General features: G+C 45.2%; 1 protein-coding gene across 4 annotated transcripts in view; it reads right to left on the reverse strand.

Moving 5' to 3' along the window:
- Positions 1-16,442, reverse strand: part of BCL2L13 (BCL2 like 13) — a 425,050-nt gene that overhangs the window by 112,402 nt on the left and 296,206 nt on the right. For all 4 annotated transcript variants that reach the window (XM_085652164.1, XM_085652167.1, XM_085652166.1 and 1 more), the window contains one exon: positions 5,783-5,926. In XM_085652164.1, coding sequence (XP_085508290.1) covers positions 5,783-5,926 — 144 coding nt within the window. The remainder of the gene's footprint in view (positions 1-5,782; positions 5,927-16,442) is intronic.

The following is a 16,442-nucleotide window of genomic DNA, read 5'->3' on the forward strand; positions in this document are numbered from 1 at the left end:
GCGTTACTAGGGAACCAACTGTGAAAACATACACCAAATCTTTGTTCCTTCAAAGAAAAATAATCCTTACGAAATGCAGTGCTTTTGTCTGAAGGAAATATATTCAATATCTGATGAATATTTGATGAAGCGTTACTTAAAGGATGAGATCAAGTTTTATCAGACGGGATCAAATTATTAATGTTCCAGCATCTGGTTCTCCTCTCTTTTACTACCACATAAACCAGGATGCATACATTTGGCCTACTACTCACAGGTTTTTGCTGACCATGACACACTGAGAAGGGTGAGTTGGGTAATCTTTCAGATAAATATAAACTATTCTGACATTTTAGATACAGGTCCTAAAGTCCTAAACATATTTAACTTTAGGATCAAGATCAAAACATTATTGCTTATCTCGATAATCATGCGAACACAAACAATAACTTAAACAAAAGTAGCTTAGATCTACAATAGTTTGCAGTGAAAATAACGTCAACTTGGAAGTAAGCAGAAGGAAATCTCAGTTCACATGTGCTACGAATGGGTGTGCTCCCTGTACACAGATGTGGTAATAGTATTATTTAGGTAATAACGACCTTATTAGCAGCACACCACCACTATGGAATAAATTAGAAACTTCTACCAGGCAACCTGTATGAACATGTCCCATGCCAATCCTCACCCCAGTGAATATCCATTTCTTATTACATTTCAGACATACACATTGTAATTGTATCTATATAGTGCTTACTATCCCTGACAAGGCGTTGAAGTGTTTTTCTGAGAGTTCATAATGCATTTTTCCCTTTATTTGTTAGATGTACTGAGTTTTTCCTCATCTTAGTGTTTATACCAACTGACCACAGTAGATCGTGGGATGCTTTTGCTGGGGTTTATTTATTTCACATAGCCTCTCATGGGTTTTCCCACTTTACATTTAAGCCTGTGTTTTCCATGCAGAACAGCTTGAACAGTTAATGCATGAACTGAACTTTCTTTCAAATCCCAAGCCAATGTATTAGTCAAAGGCATTAACTTCCAATTGCCCATTTTCCAGAAGATAGTTACTCTTCTCCAACATGATAGGTGGAGCTGATAAGAGCCCTAATGACGGCACGCCTGGATTACTGCCACATCATCTACACGAGCATACCCAAGAGCGTCAGCGTAAGCCAGCAAAGGCTAAAGAGTCTAGCAGCAAGACAGAGTAATCCCAGTTAAGAGCAATCACACCTGTATCACTATGAGGGCCACCTTACGGCCCACCAGAGACAAGGATCAAATTAAAGGCCCTGCTTTCTCCACACGGCCCACTGGGTGCAACAGTGATATTACCAGGAACTGAGCACAGCCAGAAACTGGAGATCAGCATACCACCACTTAATCCATCATGAAAGAACATTCAGGATATGAACAGTCCAAAAATGTAAAATGCCCAGGACCAATGCCCCCCCCCCCCGACTACAGCACAATAAATAAATAACTAGGGCTCTATGCCATAATTCCTTAATTTATTTGAAAAAGTTGGACACAGACAAATATTACAGTGTACAAAAGGAAACAAGCAGGATTCATTTCTTTCAGAACATGAATTTGACATGGACTTCAGTATGCTTCGAACATCAATACTGTAATGCAACCTACCAGTACCACTAAGATTCAAATCAAGTAGCTCTGGCCCTTGCCACCTAACATGCTGAGAAAGCCTTTGATCTAGAACAACTAGCACCCACTTTCATTTGCCAATACCATAGGGCTTTTGGATCAAACTTTCTCAACTCTAGCCAAGTATTGGATAATCAGCCTGCAGCTCCATGTATAATAATGTTTTGTTTTGCATTCAATGAGTTAGAAAACAGGACTGACCTGTGTCACTTAAAAGCATGTGATAAAAATGTAGTGCAAATGCAGACTGCCCATGCTGTTAACAGTCGGGTGCATTTATACTACATATGTTTGCAACATATCTAAGATTACAAACCTATCAGTATGAAATATTTTGTTTTATGGAAAACAAATCCTACATACAGAGGTTACACTTACTTTACAAATCATCATGATTTGGAACGGATCGTTCAGGTCACAGCGTTAGTGGATTTTATAGCACGATAATTGAGGCCATTGTTATTGCCTGCATATGTATTGCTACAGCCTGGCCAGATGGCTATACCCTTATCTTTCGAAAAGAACAAATCATGGACATAATGTTGAACAAATCAAACATTCATCCCCAATCACAGATCTGGGTTGAATCCATCTTTTTTTTTGCTCACCATGTCACCCCAGTTTGGACTTAGCCATACGCAAATCTGTCTTGACCTGCTCCCCATGGCAACAGTCCAGCGCGAACTGCCTCGCCAGGTCCTTACTGGACTGGAAACAAACATTCTTGGACCGGTTTCGGGGTATAACCCCTCATAAACCAATTCCATCTTGAATGCAATGGCACAGCGAGCACGGCACCCACGTCTGGGCATACCCTTCCAACTTAGGGCAAACAAAGCAAAAAGAACAAATGATTGACGGAAAGCTAAACAAATTAAACGTTCACCCCCATCACAGATCTGGGTTTAATCCATCATTTTTTCCCCCACTCATAATGCCACCCCAGTTTTGACCCCCTATCTTTCAGCACTGGTGGGCCCGCTACTTACCCAGCTTTCACTCTGAAAACTCTATACAAATTAAAGGGTAAGGCAGTGAAGAAAAGGAGAACAAAATATCTGGGTCCATCTAGAATATCGGATTCATTAACCATGGCATGCAGCACAATAAACTGTATGAACTGTCACTTATGACCGATTTAGTAGGCATCCCGGTGTTCGCAAATTATGATTAATCATGTATGTAACTCTCTGTACCCCTGCAGCATTTTGGCTAAAATGTTAAGCCACAACCCCAACCACACCAATTTTTGGGCCTCATTTGACATTATAAGTTAGGGGTAGCTTGCCTCTTCTGCCACAGCGATTAGACAGACATGCCCAGGAATCAAGCTGCTAGGCTACAAAAAAAGATGTACCCTTTCATGGTTAACAAAAGCTGTACACAGTCAACATTTTAAAAAAAAATATGTACCAGGAAATAAATTCTAATGTATTTTTTGTCTGGCAGCAATAAGAAAACGCAGATGAACCAGCCATCCATAATCCCAATCCCCGGAGGAAATTCTATTTATCTATACTGGTGCGTCTGAATACGGCAGGGTTTAACTTAAATCCTCATGCTGATTAATGTATGACTCATAACGCACTGTCAATTGTATCTTTGTCCTAGCTGCAAAAAGTGATATCTCAAGTAAACCTTGCACACAGCCTAGGATGTATATTGCATTATTAGTATGATATTTTACAACAAATTATCCATGAAATGCAAAGGTTTGTTTAATCCACCAGGGACATAAAAGGCATGAACCTATGGTCAAATGTATTGTTTTAGCTCCATTTCCAATCATCCCTTTTAATATACATGCACATTTTTTCCATTGAATTCAGAGGCGTTTTTCTAATACAATGACCTAGAACTCAGAACTGTATAGAAGCAGAAACTGAAGATGCTTATTGGAAGTAGACAATGATCACAACATATCTTAGTAACTGCCCTATGAAGTGAAGATGAGAGTGCAAATTATCTCTAAATTCTGCAAACACTATTTTAGACAATGCGGTTAAGGCCTTCAAAGGATAGCGTCGCCTACCACAATCTTCAGCTGCTTTGGATCTGAGCACGTATCTACCCAACTCATCTTTAGCATAACACTGTTGTCGCAGTAATATTTGTGAGTTGCAAGTATGTATCTGATACAAAACAGGCTTGCAAATATTCACTGAAATGGAAAAACACTGGACTTTTAGGTTTACCCTCTGTACAATGCAGCTTTAAGATCAATTTGTGGTGCATGCAAAGGTCTTATAAAGGTATTTGCATATTGTATGAAACTCTCTAGATGCGGGGCTTCAAACAGGGGGCAGGCCCCCCTACGGGGAGCCTTAACTGACCACAGGGGGAGGTGGGGTGGAGAGCCAGGCTCTGGTTAAAACAAGCATCATGCCGATAGATAGCAGTGCTTGGTTTTAAGCTAAAAACAAATGAACAGCAGTAAACCACTCTGTAATGGACCATTACTAACATCTTTTATCATTTGTGTTTGGCTGGGACTGTGTGTAAAAAGGGAGGGGGCTCCAAACATTCTTCAAAGCTCCCCCATCCCCATTCTGGGTGATCACGCTGTGGATACTTTTACACATTAGTAAGGCCTAGTTTACCAGAATAGTATGTTTGGCAATTATGTATTTGATTGTATTTTTGAAAGCTTTAACAAAACTGTAATGTTCAAATAAATCTAGAACTATTTAAACATTGCACATTTAATGGTATAATTGAAAAAATTCTAGGGAGCCCCAATTATTTTTTTTATATACTGAGGGGGCGCGGCATTAAAAAGTTTGAAGACCACTGCTCTAGATGCTCCAAGCACCTCATTGTATGATTAAAAGTATGAAATGAGAAGCAGAACTTGTAATGGATGGGATCAGATTGAGACTATGCACAGCTACATTGGAATCAGAAGCATAAACTATGTCTGCAGAACCTATGTTATTGGTATTCGAGATTAGACGGTCATTGTCCATCGATTCCAAAAAGACATAATACACTTTGCTTTACTTAATTTTTCCAGATGCCTTGCGTATTACTGTCCCGGTTATCTAGTCTGACAATACATTTATTGTCATCATCTTAAACATTGTGCACACTTTAAAGGAATAAAGGGAATAGAAACCACCACAGAATACTAGGGGGAGCTTTTATAAAGGGATGTGTTTGAATAAACCATCTATTTATAATATGGTTGTCCTATATTATGCAGCTCAATGTGGAATGGTATAACCAGAATCCGAATTGCCAATAAATGTTTTAAGATTGTGGATAAGTCAAATCAAGCTGTGTATGATGTTGCTCATTGCCACCGGATCATTCATTTTCCACCTTAATAGGTTTTTATTGCTTAGTATAGCCGTTGCATGGTGTGATGAGCTAGAATATGGATTTCGTTTGCACATGTATCACAGGGGTTGGGTGGTAACTTCTCCACATTACAATATACAAAGGAAATATTGTCTAGAAGAGCTCCAGCTGATGTGGATTTAGGGTTGTGGAGTGACTGGGAATCTGTCCCTTCTGTGTCATGTATCTGACTGTTGTTCAGTTATTAGAATGGACCTGGTGGGACGGTGGGAAAGGCAAGATTGTTTTTACATGTTACTTGTTCAGAGCTGGGAATGTTCTGCTATGGGAACCATGGTGAGAGCCCCCTCAATGAGAACTTTTGCTTAGCTTTAGGACCATGTTACAATTAACAAGTTTCATACATACCTCGCTAGCTGAGCCATCGGAATCCAACACATGAACGTGGGGGTCCCCGCTAAGAAACTAAAACTGCACTTCCCGCTACAGGCGTCGAGTGCAGACCTCCTCTTTCTTTCCTGTCTGAATCGCCTATGTGGTTTCGTCCACCCCCCTCACTCTGGTTCTTTTTATGTTGTTTCTTAGCTACAATATACATTATGTCTAATTAAGGTACCCGAACATGGCCCACGTGTCTGCATTGAAAGATTTATGCTCAGTTATGCACGAGATACCTCCATCAGTGTCTTATTCTGCTTTGCATTTTACATTTTCTACACCCATACATTCTGAAGAACGAAAAAAAAAAAAAGACCAAAATATCTTTAGTACTTATCAATTGATGCACGTGCCATTCTCAACAACAAGTTATCTGCAGTCTGTAAACTCTTACCCATCCACCTTGTTGGATGATGTAATCTGCCGCCGCATCCTCAATATACGTAACGCCATATTGGACCAGCATGCTCAGCGGCTGTTGACCCCTTCTCGTCAGTTCCCTCAGTAAATGCTGCAGCAGAATGAGAGGCACCAGGACCTGCAACATGACACAGGCCAGTGAGGACTGAATGACCGGGAAAGTGCACTGCATTGTGAAATATCAGCAGCTACCAACAAAAGATACCTTGGAACCACACACATTTAAGAGAGTACCCAGATTCTGAGGAATAGAATATGACATTTATGTGCAAAATCCATTTTGCCCAACTCATGGTATTGGGTATTGGAACCTATTCCCCTTTGGACACGCCTCTTGTAAAGGAGAGACCAGCATGTTGAAAGTACCAAAACCTGGCACAGAACGGAGGGCGTGTTCTCATAGCACTCATGTGAAATCTTAGCTTTCTTCAAAGTTAAATGGAAAGAAGCCATTTCATAAGTAAGTAGACAGGTGCCTAGGTTGCATGTTTTAGCTCAGGGCAGACCCAACCAGCGTGATCCTCTTGCGGCTCTTCCTTTGAGATATTTGCCACAAAAGGGCAGCTACAAGTACCAATAAAGAAACTATTATTTGAAGCAAAGTGCAGCCTTTTCTGCAAAGCATCCAGATCATGTGGAAATGTCAAATATGCTTTTTTTTTATTATTATTGGCGAAATGATGTTGCTGTAGTCCTTCTCTATGATAAAATACATACGGCAAACAAATAAAAAGCGTGAGGACAGGATGATAAGCAGGCAGACATGCACTTCATCTCTTTGCCAGAGCCACCTTCAAGAGCAAAGCTAAAATATGAGTGCTTCAATGTGTAATGCCGACGTGCTACGTCGTTACCCCTATGCAACAACAGCCACACCCAAACAAAAGGAAGGCATTGAAACAACTGAAACTTGCAAAGAAATGATGCTCAGTATCTCTGATAAACATGCAGAAGGAGTGCCTGGCTTCCAAAGGGCACCGCCGTCCTCACGTTCTACGCGCACACGTCAGCATGGCGGCTCTTTTCACGTTTTTGAGTAACTGCTGAGTTCACCTCTGGGAAAACAGAAGGGTTGAAAGACGGTGCAAGCAAACGCCCTGCAGCAGGGAAGCACAGTATCATGGAGTACCGAAGATATTACCGCATATTTATTAACTGCTCCTCACCAGTTCAGCCAAAGCCAGGATAGTTAACACCAACACGAACACTTAGACCATTTGGTCTCACTGGAAAACCCAGTATTTTTGATCGACACAAAATAAAACAGGCAACCAGTTCACCGTAGTGCAAATAAGAGGTTTTATGGGAAGCCTTTTAAGACCGCAATGACTTTGCCCAGGCGTTAGTGAACTGACTGAAACTTTATTTTACCAGAATGGACATGGACTTAAGGGTAAGAGAGGGCTGCACAACTCCATAATTAAATCTGAAGGACGGCAACTTTCCAAAAATACACAAATACATGGTGCAGTAAAGTGGGAGCTACTACCACGATTCAGCAGGGCAGGCAGGAAAGCCATTCTCATCTACCTACCTGCTTTAGTCTCACTGCGCTACGAAAAGAGGCTGATGCCTTTTCTCTTTAAAATTCTAAATGCCATGACACAAGGTACATATTAGCCTAAATTGGAGAATTAATTCGACTAACACCACACCTGCAGAGAAACGAGCGTCATGTACCAAGCCAGGAAAGGATGGCGACAGTGACCGTCGTGACCAAGGCTGACTCCTTCTGACACCCAGTCATATAGCTAATGTGTAGTAAATGTAGGGTCATCTCCTTGGACTTCAGTTTCAATGCCTTAACTCCCCTACAAAAGGAGTAACGCCATTCGTTGTGACCAAGGAGATAGGCTGGGTGGAGCCTGGAGCCGAACGGATGTGAATCCTTTCAGCTCCGCTTCAGGCCCCGTGGAAACAGACAAATACAGCGCTTGGACTGCCAAGAATTCGAGCCCAGATAAAGAGCTAATCATGAGCTCCTGAGCGTTTTTGCAGTCCGGAGACCGCCGGGGGTGTCTTATAGCGAAGATTCCTGACAGCCCAGGGAAGGCAGCAAGATGGCGGCCACCACGGAGAAGCGGATCAGACAATAGAGGTGGGGCTCGCGGTCGGACTGAAGGAGTGAATTGAGAAAGTCCACAGCTCTCGCTCCATGAGGCTGCCGCGACCCGTTCCGAGAGGAGCGGAGGTGATGTTATGTGACCGCAACCCGAGCACGCCGACTCGATAGAGAGCCCTCCATGCCCCCCCTCCAGACAGCACGCACGAGAAGCTGGCGTTCAGGCGATGCACCCGGTGAGGAGAAGGGTGAAGAGGCGACAAGTGCAGGGGACCGGCATGCTACGTTTTGAGGCGTGGACACTCGCTGACAGAAGCCTGGTGCTGGCCAGACTACCTTTAAGACACCCATTGACTAATGCCGGACCCTAAGATGGCGCCAGGCAATTCTTTCACTACACGGAGGCCTTGTGTATGGGCCCGAGTTGCTAATGCGGAGGGATCGGCGGATGCTGGCGCTGTGCACCCCTTGATCGGCCCTCCATTTCTGTGGCCGCCCGCCTTGAAAACTGACCAGGAGGTTGCCTCCTGCACCATCACTAATTGGCCTTTTCCATTCATGATCTGTACGGAGAGGGCGAGTGCGGTCGGGACGAGACGCCTGACCCTAAGATGGACAACATACGACGAGGCTTACCAGTAAGGGGGGCATGGAGCGGTTGAATAGGGGTCCTTCCTATATGACTGGGGTATGAGGAAGACAAGCTAAATCTCTACCCTTTTATGTGCACACAAGGGCTGCGAAGCAGTAACTAATCTGGTGATTGCATTTGCCGGACTCTAAGATGGCATCTGAAAAGCAATAATTAGTCCCAGTGGAGGCCCAGATTTTCAGTTTAGAGTCTCAGCAACTTACTGGGAAAGATGGTGAAAGCAATGATCATATAAGCTCCCTAACTTCGACGCTTCCCTCTAGCTGGGGCTAGGGGCTCTGCACCGGTTGAAACCGGCTTTCACTGCTGGAAAGGCTGTTGGGAACACCTGAGCCTGACTGACCCTAAAATGGCACCTGATGCATTTCGGACTGTAGCCCAACAAATCGATGAGGCCGTACTCCGAGGGAGAGCACTCAATATCAGATCAGCAGGAGAAAAGAGTAGCGGTGGGCGCCGGCCACGCCGCACAGATGGTATGAATACGACAGCTCCCATAGTGGACACCGACCAGACCTTGCTCATTTCCCCCACCCACCACCCCCATCCAGCTCTCCCATCATGACAAGGAACCTGTGAATCTTGCCAACGACAGTAGAGACTTAACTTTTTGGCCGATGCCCGGTGGAACTACTTTGATAGCTATAGAGGAGATGAGCTGTGGACTTCCCCCTCAGCTGTCACCTACCCAGCCGGACATTGGGCAGACTTTCCATCGTCTCTCCGCTTTATCTCCCTCCCCGTTACCCTTTTACATGACCCCCCTTACCCTTCTACACGCCACAAACCAACTGATGTAACTTGTAACTTATGTATCTTCTGTAACAATGTGCAACTTGTAACCTATGTAACTTTCCTCATGTAAAGCGCTCCGATACCTTCGGGTCTAGCCAGCGCTATATAAAACTCAAGTAAATAAAAAGAGGTAAGATGGGCTAAACTACATCAAATCAGCCACCACCCGGTTATTAGCCCACATATCTCTTCGTGAAAGTGATTTTTTTTAACCAGTTTGAAGTCTTGCAGCTCTCTGACAGAGGGATGTTTATGTAAAGTAGCATTAGCTCCTTCGTGTATACAAAATGTGCCTTCAAAGCACTGCCACCATTCAACTCTTCAAACTAAGGCGCGGGCCGCGACAAATGTCTCACTTCATTATAAGGTATACTTGTCCAAACCATCTAGAGATCTATTTAAGGGTTTTCATTCAACTATTCTCAAAGTCAACACAGTAAAGACATCAGTTTTCCCGCACACAACACAGCAAACGTTATCAATACGTTTTTACTTTTTGTCTAGCCTGGTCTGCCTGTATATGTAGAGCACGAGTCTAGCCCAAAGGCAGTGGAGCCCTGTATTCGTGTGTGGAAAAAAAAATATTTGGGAGAAGCACAATATCCATTCAGATCACAAGAACAGAGGACAATTAGAAGATTTTGCTGAAGCTAGGAACACGGAGTGGTTCCAGAAATTCCATACATAGGTATGTAGCGCCCACAAAGTCACTTTAACTTAAAACGATATTGAAGACAATTCTGGATCCAACCACAAGATGGCCGGCTAATACTAATAATAATTCTCTAAGGCCAATATAAATAAATAAATAAATTAAATACATTTGTAGACTTATGTAGCGCGGTTTATCACCCGTGAGGGTATGCAGTCGCTGTCCATGGGCACAGGAAGATCAAGCGATCTGCCCAGAATCACAGCATGTTGAACCGACGCAGAGACTTGAACCCAGATCCCCACTCCAGAGTCGGCAGCTCTGGTCGCTGCACCACATCCTATCCCTAATAAACCAATTAATCTATGCTGAAAAAACTTTCATTGGTTACCCCTTCAAACTTAAGATCGGAGGCCAGAGATCGGTCTTAGTTGCCCAGCTCTGGAGCTCTTGGTCATGTAGAATACATAAAAAGTGCACTTCTACAGGCTCATTATCAACAGGGTCCTGCAGTCGCCCACTGGTCCTGGAGGTCACAATGGTCTGGGTGCACAGTGTACATATCCAAGATAGAACTGGCCGAGGCTAGTAAAGACCTCTTTCTGCAATAAAGGCGCTGACAAAGACGCAGATTATTTTAAATATGAAAAAATAACAAAAATAAAGATTAGAAAATACGAAACCACCACCTGTGTAAAGGAAACAAAAATGAGCGCTCAATGCAAGCGTGCCCCGGCTTCCGTGAAACTAAAACCGAGAAGGAAGGGCAAGGTCATAGGGCTAGCTTCAGGAAACCATCAAAGTAATATTCCGAGCCACACATTTCAGTGTGCTGGAACAGAATGAATAGATCGAGGTTCTTAAGTGGACTCCTTCTAAGAGCCCCTGCAGCTCCACTCTGCCTATGGCTTAAAAGATTCAGCCCCCCCCCCCGAAATTTTTCCTTTTTTTATTTAGACCCCCAACCACCCAGCTACTCCATTCACCTCCCTTCCCCCACTGCTTTGTCATTGGAGCTTAATCCATCCGCCTGCTCCACCATTGCTTCCAACTCCACCTCGTTTTTGTTTTTTCTAAATTTGTATTCTTTTTAGGACAGACGTACAGTGGCAATTTGCTGCCGGACAGCTCGTTTAAAAATCACTGTACTAAAACGTTGAGTACCAGGGCCCATATTACAAATAGACTTCAATTTCCTTGTTTGTGCCATGGTGCACTTTTAAACATGTGCACCGGGCAGAAGGCTCCCCTGGTTACGAATCTGATTTCCTGGTTTTAGCGGGCCACCTACATACTTGATTATGGGGTGTGAAGGGTAGTAGCTAATGGGCTACTTACTCCTAGGGTAGCGAAGCGGTGTCAGTGCGGTACAAAAGGGGGTGGTGATGGACGGAGCATCAGAACCAATCAAACACTCACACCCAGTCAACAGATCTGGGTTCGACCCATCACCGTTCTTTAGCCCACTCTGCCACCCCAGTTCAGACATGGCCATATGCAAATCAGTCTGACCCTGTGCCTCATGGGAACAGTCCAACCCAAACTGCCAAGCCATGTCTTCCCTGGACCGGAAACAAGCTTCCTAGGACCGGTTTCTGGCATTTCAGCCGTCTTCAGCCAGGCTTGCTTGAATCCAGTGGCAAAGTGAGCAAGGTACTCACGTCGGAGCATACCCTGCCAACTTATGGCGAACAAAGCGGTACAAAAGGGGGTGGTGATGGACGGAGCATCAGAACCAATCAAACACTCACACCCAGTCAACAGATCTGGGTTCGATCCATCACCGTTCTTTAGCCCACTCTGCCACCCCAGTTCAGACATGGCCATATGCAAATCAGTCTGACCCTGTGCCTCATGGGAACAGTCCAACCCAAACTGCCAAGCCATGTCTTCCCTGGACCGGAAACAAGCTTCCTAGGACCGGTTTCTGGCATTTCAGCCGTCTTCAGCCAGGCTTGCTTGAATCCAGTGGCAAAGTGAGCAAGGTACTCACGTCGGAGCATACCCTGCCAACTTATGGCGAACAAAGCGGTACAAAAGGGGGTGGTGATGGACGGAGCATCAGAACCAATCAAACACTCACACCCAGTCAACAGATCTGGGTTCGATCCATCACCGTTCTTTAGCCCACTCTGCCACCCCAGTTCAGACATGGCCATATGCAAATCAGTCTGACCCTGTGCCTCATGGGAACAGTCCAACCCAAACTGCCAAGCCATGTCTTCCCTGGACCGGAAACAAGCTTCCTAGGACCGGTTTCTGGCATTTCAGCCGTCTTCAGCCAGGCTTGCTTGAATCCAGTGGCAAAGTGAGCAAGGTACTCACGTCGGAGCATACCCTGCCAACTTATGGCGAACAAAGCGGTACAAAAGGGGGTGGTGATGGACGGAGCATCAGAACCAATCAAACACTCACACCCAGTCAACAGATCTGGGTTCGATCCATCACCGTTCTTTAGCCCACTCTGCCACCCCAGTTCAGACATGGCCATATGCAAATAAGTCTGACCCTGTGCCTCATGGGAACAGTCCAACCCAAACTGCCAAGCCATGTCTTCCCTGGACCGGAAGGAATATGCTACTTACCAGTATGCATCTGTTCTTGGCATGTAGAGCTGCAGATCTATACACTGTGCATAGATCGCCATCTGGTGTTGGGCCCGGATTTGCGAGCTTACTGTCTTTGATATTGTTCCCACTGGCCTGGTTATCCTTCACAGGGATACTGAATGTAATGTGGACTTCATGCTGTTCTACGTTGGGAAAAACTAATAAAAATGGTTTAAAAAAAAAAAAATCTGGTGTTGGGCCCGGATGTTTGCAGTTTGTTTTTCTTCTTGGACAGTCTTTGGAAGTCACGAGTTCGGTGACTCCTCCTTCGGTCCGTACTGCGCATGGGCTTCGGCTCCATCCTCAGATTGTTTTTCGCCAGCAGGGAAAAGATGGAGCCTAGTCATAATAGTGAAGAAACCCATGTGTGTTGTATCCAAATAGGATAGCCTGGAACGGATACAGGTAGCCGGGGAGGCGGGTGGGAGTGTATAGATCTGCAGCTCTACATGCCAAGAACAGATGCATACTGGTAAGTAGCATATTCCGTTCGAGGCATATGAGCTGCAGATTATACACTGTGCATAGATTATATAGCAGTACCCAACCCTAGCGGCGACCACCGGTATCCGTTGCAGTAGTTTGAAACAGTGTCTTTAGTACAGCCTGGCCCACACTAGCTTGTTGTTTGGAGTGCACGTCTACACAGTAATGTTTTGTGAAGGTGTGCGGTGTTGACCATGTGGCTGCCTTGCAGATGTCATCTAAGGGTATGTTCCCTAGAAAAGCCATAGAAGCCCCTATCTTTCTTGTAGAGTGGGCTTTAGGTGGAACAGATAATGTTCGTTTTGCTTTGTGATAGCAAATTTGTATACACTTTACAATCCACCTAGCTATCCCTGATTTTGAAATGGGGTTGCCTTTATGCGGTGGAGAGAAGGAGACGAACAACTGTTTAGTCTTTCTGAAAGGTTGCATTCTTTGTATGTAGTACAGTAAGGCCCTTTTAACGTCAAGTGTATGTAGAGCCCTTTCCGCAACAGATTGAGGTTGCGAGAAAAAAAACGGTAACTCCACCGATTGATTAAGATGGAAGGGGGAAATGACCTTAGGCAGAAATTTTGGATTTGTGCGAAGTATCACCTTGCTGTGATGTACTTGTAAAAAGGGTTCTTGTATAGTGAACGCTTGTATCTCGCTAACCCTTCTAAGGGAAGTGATAGCTACGAGGAAAGCTGTTTTCCAAGTGAGGAACTGTAGCTCACATTTATGCATTGGTTCGAAAGGCGGACCCATTAGCCTTGTAAGAACTACGTTTAGATTCCATACAGGTGAAGGCGGTGCCCTGGGTGGAATTACTCTTTTAAGGCCTTCCATAAAGGCTTTAATAGCAGGCACTCTGAACAGTGATAAATGCTGTCTGTTTTGTAGGTAAGCAGCAATTGCTGCTAGGTGTAGACGGATGGATGAGTACGCCAGGTTACACCTTTGAAGATGGAGCAGATAGCATATGATGTGTTGTATGGATGCATTTAAAGGGTTGATTGTATTTTTACGGCAGTAAACAACAAATCTCTTCCACTTTGGGGCATAGCATGCTCGAGTGGTAGGACGTCTGGCTTCCTTGATAATGTTCATGCAATCAGGGGGAAGATTAAGGTATCCAAATTCTAAGATTTCAGGAGCCAGATCGCAAGGTTGAGCTGAGCTGGGTCCAGGTGCCTGATTTCTCCATGGTTCTGGGTTAGGAGGCATGGGGACAGGTGCAGTTTTTGATGTGGTACCACCGATAGCTGTAGTAGTGTGGTGTACCACGGCTGCCTGGCCCATGTTGGGGCTACCAGAATGAGTGTGAGGGAGTGCTGCTGTAGCTTCCTTACCACTAACGGAATTAGTGGGAGAGGTGGAAAGGCGTATGCAAATCTGCCTGACCAGTTCATCCATATCGCATTGCCTTTGGACAATGGGTGTGGGTATCTGGCGGCGAAGCTTGGGCATTTTTTGTTTTCGTGGGTGGCGAAGAGGTCTATTTGAGGATGCCCCCACTTGTGAAAGAATGGGTGAAGAACTTGTGTATGCAGTTCCCATTCGTGCATTTGCTGCGTTTGTCTGCTGAGCAGATCTGCCATGGTGTATTGTATTCCTGGGACATGTTGTGCCAGGAGAAAGATCTTTTGTGGAATTGCCCATCTCCATATGCTCTGTGCTAAGCGGGAGAGCTGGGGAGAGTGTGTCCCCCCCCCTGTTTTTGAATATAATACATTGCAGTCATATTGTCTGTGCGAATGAGGACTGCCTTGGCTAAAATTTGTTTCTGAAACGATTTCAGGGCTAGAAAGATCGCCAATAACTCCAGATGGTTGATGTGGAGTAACCTCTGTTGTGGCGTCCATAGACCTAGCACTGTGAGGTGTGAGAGATGCGCTCCCCAGCCGGAGAGCAATGCGTCCGTTGTTAGAATCACCTGAGGAACCGGGTCCAGGAACGGTCGCCCTTTGGAAAGGTTTGTGGTGTTCCACCACTGCAGAGAGCGATGGGTGCGGCTGTCCACCAACACCAGATACATCAGCTGTCCCTGGGCCTGGTTCCACTGGCGTGCTAGGCACTCTTGGAGTGGACGCATGTGAAGTCTTGCATGGGGCACTATGAAAATGCAAGACGCCATCATCCCTATTAGTTCCATGAACACTCTTGCTGGGAGAGAGTGCTGAAGAAGGAACTTTTGGCGCAGGGCTTGCATGCTTGCGATTCTGGCTGAGTTGGGATAGGCTATAGCTTTTGAGGTGTCTATAGTGGCACCGAGGTATTGCTTTGTGTGAGACGGTATCAAGTGGGACTTTTGGTGATTCACCGTAAAGCCTAGCTGGTGGAGTAGTTGTATGGTAGTGTTTGTATTCTGCGCACACTGGTGGTAGGACGCGGCTTTTACGAGCCAGTCGTCCAGGTGGGGGGAAGACGTGAATGTTTTGTCTTCTGAGGTGTGCTGCCACTACTGCCAGGCATTTGGTAAACACCTGTGGTGCGGTTGTGACCCCGAAGGGGAGAACCTTGAACTGATAATGTTGGCCGTCCACCACAAATCGGAGGTACTTTCTGTGAGCAGGGTGTATTGGAATATGAAAGTATGCGTCTTTCAGGTCCAGTGTAGTGAGAAAGTCGCCCTGACGGAGGAGTGGGAGAACTTGCTGAAGAGTTACCATATGAAAATGGTCTGAATGGATGTATGCATTTAGAGGCCGGAGGTCTAGAATGGACCGTAGGGTCTCGTCTTTCTTCGGTATGAGAAAGTACAGAGAGTAGACCCCTAGATTTTGCTGATCGACGGGTACCTGCTCTATCGCGTGTTTTTGCAGGAGGGAGAGTACCTCTTGTTTCAGAAGTGTGGTATGTTCTTGTGACATCGCACGGTTTCTGGATGGAATATTTGGGGGGGTAGAAGTTAGTTCAAGACAGTACCCTGACCGAATAATTTGGGTCACCCATTTGTCTGATGTTATGGCCTCCCAGGTTTGAAGGAAGTCTTGTAGTCTGCCCCCGACCGGAGTGGAATGGTCTGGGGGGAGCGGGGAAAAGTCATTGTGTGGGCGGTGTGGCAGAACAGGCGGTGTTGGTTTTGCCCCTGCCTTTATTATGGTTTCCTCGATATCCACCTCTTTGGTAGCCCTTTGAGAAGGTATTCTGAGGAGGGGACTTGTAGGACGTGGAGGCGTTATCGGAAGAGTAACCTCTGCCAGAGCCTCGAAAGGAGGAACGGCGAAAGGAGCATCTAGGGGTGTGCGATTGTAGTGCTCCCATAGACTTCGCCGTATCTGTATCCTTCTTCATTTTTTCCAGGGCTTCGTCTACTTTTGGGCCAAATAAGTATTGTTGGTCAAAAGGGTGGTTTAATATAGATGCTTGGACCTCTGGTTTAAAGCCTGAGAT

The sequence above is a fragment of the Triturus cristatus genome, chromosome 4_1, assembly GCF_964204655.1.
Source record: "Triturus cristatus chromosome 4_1, aTriCri1.1, whole genome shotgun sequence".
In the NCBI taxonomy this organism is placed as follows: Eukaryota; Metazoa; Chordata; class Amphibia; order Caudata; family Salamandridae; genus Triturus; species Triturus cristatus.